Raw genomic sequence first — 5,963 nt, 5'->3', positions numbered from 1 at the left:
TGTGAAGGGAGACGGCATTTTCTGCGGAATGTTCCTGGGCTGCTTTAACTGCTGCAGGGACAGGAGATCCTCCTGGGTTGGTAAGAACCCATGCAGTCTCGGGCTACTTTGGTAGGAAACGTTTTTCTAACAAGCCAGAAAGTCAACTCAAGCCATACCGACCGTTCACAAGACAGACAGCTTCCCAACTCCTTTTTCCTCAAGGAATTTCACCCGTTCTCGAGACAGGCAGCTTTCCAGCTCCTTCTCCATCCACAAGGGCCCAAGCCAGCTGTCCCGTCACACACGGAAAGTCGGGAGTGGAGGCGTGAAACAGGCAAACTCTCCCGCACTCCATTTTGGGAGAGAGAAAGACACTGTGTCCGTTTCACCGTCTCCTCCACAAAGGGGACAGTTTGACCAAGGAAGAAACTCCTGAGCTCGACAAAGCTAGTTGGAAAGGACCAAGTTCTCTCTGGCGGGGGAAGCCGAGTAACATGGTGCTCCATCTGTTCCCAGGACAATCACAAGCCTACGGGTTGAGAAGGCGTGAGCGTGGCTGAAACGGGAACGGTGTCTGGGAGAGATCAGCATGAAAGCACTTCTGGTCCCAGCTCTGAGGACTGAGGATCACTCCTTTTTTTTTTTTTTTTTTAATTCATTTACTTACATTGTGCGTGTGTGTGCGTTTGTGGGTGCGCACACGTCTGTGCATGTGTGCAGGAGAAAAACTAACGAAGCGGAGCAGAAAGAAAGAGTAACAGAAGTAACGCAGAGTTAGGGAACTGTGGAGGTTTGAAGGGACCTCTTGAGACTGATCAGTCCGAGACAGCTGCTGAAGCAAGGTCAGCTTGAGCTGGTTGGTGGGGGCACAGTCCGGCCAGGTTTCAGTACCTCAAAGGATGTCAAGTCCACAGCTTCTCGGGGCCCTCCTTTCCATTCGGTGACCACCCTCACTTTAAGACAGATGGTTCTGGTGTTGAGATGGACGTCCGCAACTATCACTGGGCTGAGTTACAACTCCATTTAATTAAGGGACCAACTTAAATGCCTCGCTACAAATGCACGTGTCGTGAGAAATACGCAGCGGGGAACGGGAATTTTTAGCCCAGGCTCAGGACTACGAGGTCGTAGGCCTCGGTGGGACGAGATGGGATGGCTTTCATGACCGGAGGGCAGGGAAGGAGAGAAGGCAAGGGAGCCCTCTGTGTTACGGACAGGCTTGACTGGACGCAACTTAGTTGTCGTGATGGCAGGGCCATGCGTGGCTGCGCGGGGGTCAGGCAAAAGACCAACATGGCAGAAACTGTGGCAGGACTATGTGACCGACCACCCAGCTGGCACAAAGAAGCAGATGGAAGGGTCTACCCAATTAAGATAAGGGGAGAGAACAGCTGTACTACTAATGGTAAAAGAATGCAAGCTAGAGGTCAGGCTGGACGGGGCTCTGAGCACCCGACTGGGCTTTAGGTGTCCCCGTTGACTGCAGTGGACTTGGACTAGATGACCTTTAAAGGTCCCTTCCAACGCAAATGGTTCTATGATTCTGTGATGAATTACAGGCTTCTCCGTCTGACTGCAGCTGTGAGGGCATTGGCCTACCTACATTTGCCAGGGATAGCGAGGCAAGAAAACTGTTGAGTACTCCAGTTGCAAACGATGGGAACAGCTCTTTCCCATGGAGTGGCCCTGCCTGGCCCCGGGCATGCACCCATCCCTCAGCAACAGCCAAACACGGGCATGCAATTGACTCTGTCTGAACTGAAACCAGGGCATGGGGAGGGCGCAGTGCAGTGCGAACTCGAGTTACAGGGAGTAATTGAATGCATTTTGAGACACTCGCTAAACAAAGGCCTGTGAACAGCAAAAGCATGCAGCCTTGCTTTCTGTTCTGATACAGCAATTTGAGAAGTGGTTTCCAGACGGCTGAAAATATTGTCCAACTTTTGGAACAGCTGATACATCGTTTTCAGTCAACATAATTACATTGTCTGTGTGGGGATGTTTTTGATGGAGCAGGACTGTGATTGGCTGCAGCTGGAGTTGAGCGGGGCCGTGATCGGCTGCAGCTGGAGTTGAGCAACCCAGTATCCCAAGAGACTACTTGAACCGACCCTGACGGGAGTTAATGAGGAAGTCTGGCAACAACCAATCCCAACTAGGACACAGTGCCAAGGGGAGCCAATCGGGGCTCCGTTGCGTTTGTTTAGCACTATAAGAATGGTCACCTTGCTGTGGGGGTGTGGGTTTTTTCCTTTGTCCCACATAATAAAGCAGGAAGACGGATATCACAAGATTAGTGTCAGTCTGTTATTCTGTCCGCCTAGCCGTAGGCGCTTTGGGAGCTGTCTCCTCGTCCGTTCACCCTGGTTGTCGTCGCTGGCAGCGACATGTCTGCAAATTTTCAAATGGAATGTTTGCAGTTGCAATCAAATATTCAAATACACAATTTGATCATGTCTCTACACCAGTCTCTGTAGGTAAGACTGATCATTCTCACATCATCAAGCCCCGTGGAGCTGGAAGACATGGACAGGAAGCCGAATCAAGCCTTTATAATCCAAGGGGAAGTAGTTAGTGACCTACTTCATGCCGCTTGAACACACATAAATTGATGGGGCCATGTGGGATCCATTCAAGGTTACTGAAAGTAAGGGTGGAATTGCTGGCTAGCCACTTGCCACTTTTCACAGCTCTCCTGGTTAACTAGGAGGGCCCAGTTTATTGCGGCTTAGGCAATGGGATGCCATCAACTAATTGGTGAAGGAGAAGGCTCCGGGGAATTACAGGCTCCTCACTCTGACCTTGGTACAAGGGAAGGTCACTGAGCACATCGTCTTGAGTGCCATCACACAGCACGTCCAGGACAACCCCGTGATCGCACCCAGTCAGCACGCCTTTCTACACAAGGCAGCTCCTGCTTCACTAGACACAGCACCTCCTAGGATAAGAAGGCCTAGCTCCTGGTGAGCTAGGAAAAGGCTGCGGACGTTGCTTTGCCAGACTTCAGCAAAGCATCTGATACTGTTACAGGGGGGAGACTAGCTTGCTAGACAAAGAAAGGAGAGCAACGCACCACGGGAACAGAAGTCAACCATTCTCTAGCCACCTTCCTTCATAAATATGCTGAGTGAGATGGGAGTAGGGGCATCAGGGCCTGTCTCTGCCATCCTCCTTTGCCTGCTCTTTCACCAAGGGGCAGCATGACAGCATTTCAAGGCATTGCCAAGTGGTCGGGCAAGAGGCTAATGGCTGTGACAGCACAGAAGCTGCATTTCTGCAGGAACAAGGACGTGAGGTTGTGCCTAGAGCCCTTAGCATGTCTCAGCTCTTTTCCCTCAACGTCCCTGATGCTAACGTGCGGATGGATGACTCAGAGTGAGGTAGAGCAGAGGCTCCTTACAGTGGCTCAGCAACTCCTGGTCAGTCACAGGGGGCCTGCGAGGGCCACCTGGCAATTAAAAGGCACTACCTGCGCCTCTGTGTCCCCTGCCAAGAGAAAGGAAGCCAGGTTCTCGTGGCACACGTCTGGGAAAACAAGCGACTAGGGAAAGGGCCCAAGGCCAGTGTGGTCTGGCGAGAGAATGCTGAAGCAGAACCACTTGGCGGTGGCCCGCTTCCAGGCCTGACTCAGCAGCCTCCCTCCTTCACCAGGGCCTCCTGGTGCTCCAGCCTCTCCCCAGGCGTGCAATGAGTAAATCCAGTTTGGTAAGGCACAGCCCGTGCCCTTCCCACACAAAACACTCTGACTTTACCCAAATAAAGGAAACAGCTGGAAGCCTTTGCAGGTCAGGAAATTGTGTGCATCATCATGGCCGGGGGGAGCAGAGACGCGCCGCGGAGCTGCCTGGCCCACTCCAGCTATGGTCTCAAAGTTTCCCTCTCTGCATACGCACAATGAAGTTTCTCACCGGATCACAGGGGGCCTGGGTTGAACATCAGCTTCCACCCTCACGCGGACATCGGAGTCCCCTGTAGAGGCTTGCCTGTGCTAGGAGCTCCTGCGTAGCCCGCCGGCACCACTTTTGCTCAGGGTAGGCTCAGCCTGTCAGCGCAAGGCACGTGTGCCATCCCTTCAGCAGTGGTCCACACGCAAAGCCCTACCAAGCAGGAGCCGTGACCTCTGGGATGGGGAGGAAGCGCACAGCACCTGCGCACGGCCTGATTCTTCTGCAGGTCTTCACCAGCAATGGCAACGAGGCCTCTTGCGAGCGTCGGCCTGAGGAAGAAACACAACCGCCATCAACCAGATTGCTTCAGCCTTACGCAGCATGACAAGGGAGCTAAGCATTTCAGGTGAAGGAAGAATGTCTTTCATCTGCCAGCAGAGCTTGGGAAGCCAAAATCACCCTTTCTGAATGCGCTTTGTGTTTTTGACACTTCAGCTCCCTCGGGGCCATCAGGCGCAGCATAAATAGTTGCCTCGTCTCCCAGCTACTCTATTCCCTGCTGGGGCCTTGCTCTCCTCTGTGAAGCCGGTAAGTCTGCGATCTCCTTGCTTTCTGTCTGCTCACCGGTCAGAATGCCTCCCAAGGAGGGGGCTGCATTCATTTTTCCTGCCTTGTCCTCCACAAACGGTCTGGGGCTACCAACCGTGCCAGCCTGTATCTGGGGAGGGCGGCTGGGGAGCGTGGCTTTTTCATCTGAAGCGGGGCGTTGCAGGGCTGCTTTGAAAGCCATTCAAGACCCTGGCTGTGTGGCCAGAAATTTCTAACCAGTGCCTTGGCCTCTTCCTCCACCATCCCCCACCAGGGCGGCAATGCACCTTTTGCATTATTAGCGCGGCCTGGAATTTCCTCAGGAAAGCTAGTTCCACCAGAGGTGTCTTAGTACGCAGTGTCTTCTGTCTTCAGTAGCCCTGTTGCGCTTTGCTTGCACTTGTCTCCTTCTGAAAGAAGCAGGGGGAGTGAGGGGGGCAGAGCAGCAGAGCTGTCGGAGCAGAAGGAGAGCTCTTTTTACAGGGAAAAGCCGTTGAGGAAACTAGCTGAGGTCTTGCTTCTGGAAGAATAGGTAACCACCCACTGGAAAGAAAGGCTCAAGTGCAGGACCTCCACAGAGTAATGCTGAGAGTGATGCTTTTCTGTTGTACCGTAGAACATCCTTCCCCCCCGACCGAGGAGATAGCAGCGAGGACAAACTCATCCCCCCCCCCCACACACACACACCCCACATCCCCCCGGAAAGAGTTAGCGTCCTGTTCCTCATACCTTTCTCAGGATGTGGTGTGAGGAGGAGCCTCTTCTCACAGATGAAAATTCCAGGCCAGCCTTCAAGGCTGACTAGAATGATGGCTGTGGGCTGTGAGGGAAACGCCCTTGCAGCCTGGACGTGGACCCTTGATCACGGAGCAAGGGCGAGTTGGAGAGGGCCTCCGCTGGGCACACTGGGGAGGGACAAGACAGACTGGAAAGGAGCTTCAGCTGGACGGGAGGAGCTTCCCTCTCTGACCGCCATCCCTAACCTACCCACCAATACCCATCCCCAGCCTACCCAGATACTCACACACTCCCCGTCAGCAGCCACGGCAGGGCCTTCAGCTCTTGGCTCGTGACACCAGAGCGCCTTGAGCGGCAGCTCGAGCCCTCAGCGGCAGCTCGAGCCCTCAGCTCACTCTCCCCTCCATCTTGCAGAGTCACCTCCGTCCTCCGCCAGACATGTCGTGCTACGGCCCGTGCCAGACAGCCGCCTGCGGCCCAGCCCCGCTTGCCAACAGCTGCAACGAGCCGTGTGTCCTTCGTTGTGCCGACTCCAGTGTAGCGATCCAGCCCCCACCGGTCGTGGTGACGCTGCCGGGCCCAATCCTCAGCTCCTTCCCTCAGAGCACAGCCGTGGGATCCACAGCGTCGGCTGCCGTGGGGAGCTCTCTCAGCGCTGGCAGTGTGCCCGTCGGTGCTGGGGGCTCCCTGGGGCTGGGGGGCTTTGGGTGGTCAGGGCTGGGCCGTGGGCTCTGTGGGACTCTGGGACGTGGCAATGTCTTCTGCTAA

At 54.6% G+C, this 5,963-nt stretch overlaps 1 protein-coding gene across 1 annotated transcript; it reads left to right on the top strand.

The window, feature by feature from the left end:
• The first annotated feature begins 5,633 nt into the window (after positions 1 to 5,633).
• Positions 5,634 to 5,963, top strand: LOC140254009 (beta-keratin-related protein). The gene has a single exon (XM_072340180.1). The coding sequence runs from the start codon at positions 5,634 to 5,636 to the stop codon at positions 5,961 to 5,963; it is 330 nt and encodes a 109-aa protein (XP_072196281.1).

This window comes from Excalfactoria chinensis, chromosome 6 (genome assembly GCF_039878825.1).
Source record: "Excalfactoria chinensis isolate bCotChi1 chromosome 6, bCotChi1.hap2, whole genome shotgun sequence".
Classification (NCBI taxonomy): Eukaryota; Metazoa; Chordata; class Aves; order Galliformes; family Phasianidae; genus Excalfactoria; species Excalfactoria chinensis.
Note: the sequence above shows the minus strand (reverse complement) of the source record. Positions and strands in the feature narration are given on the sequence as shown.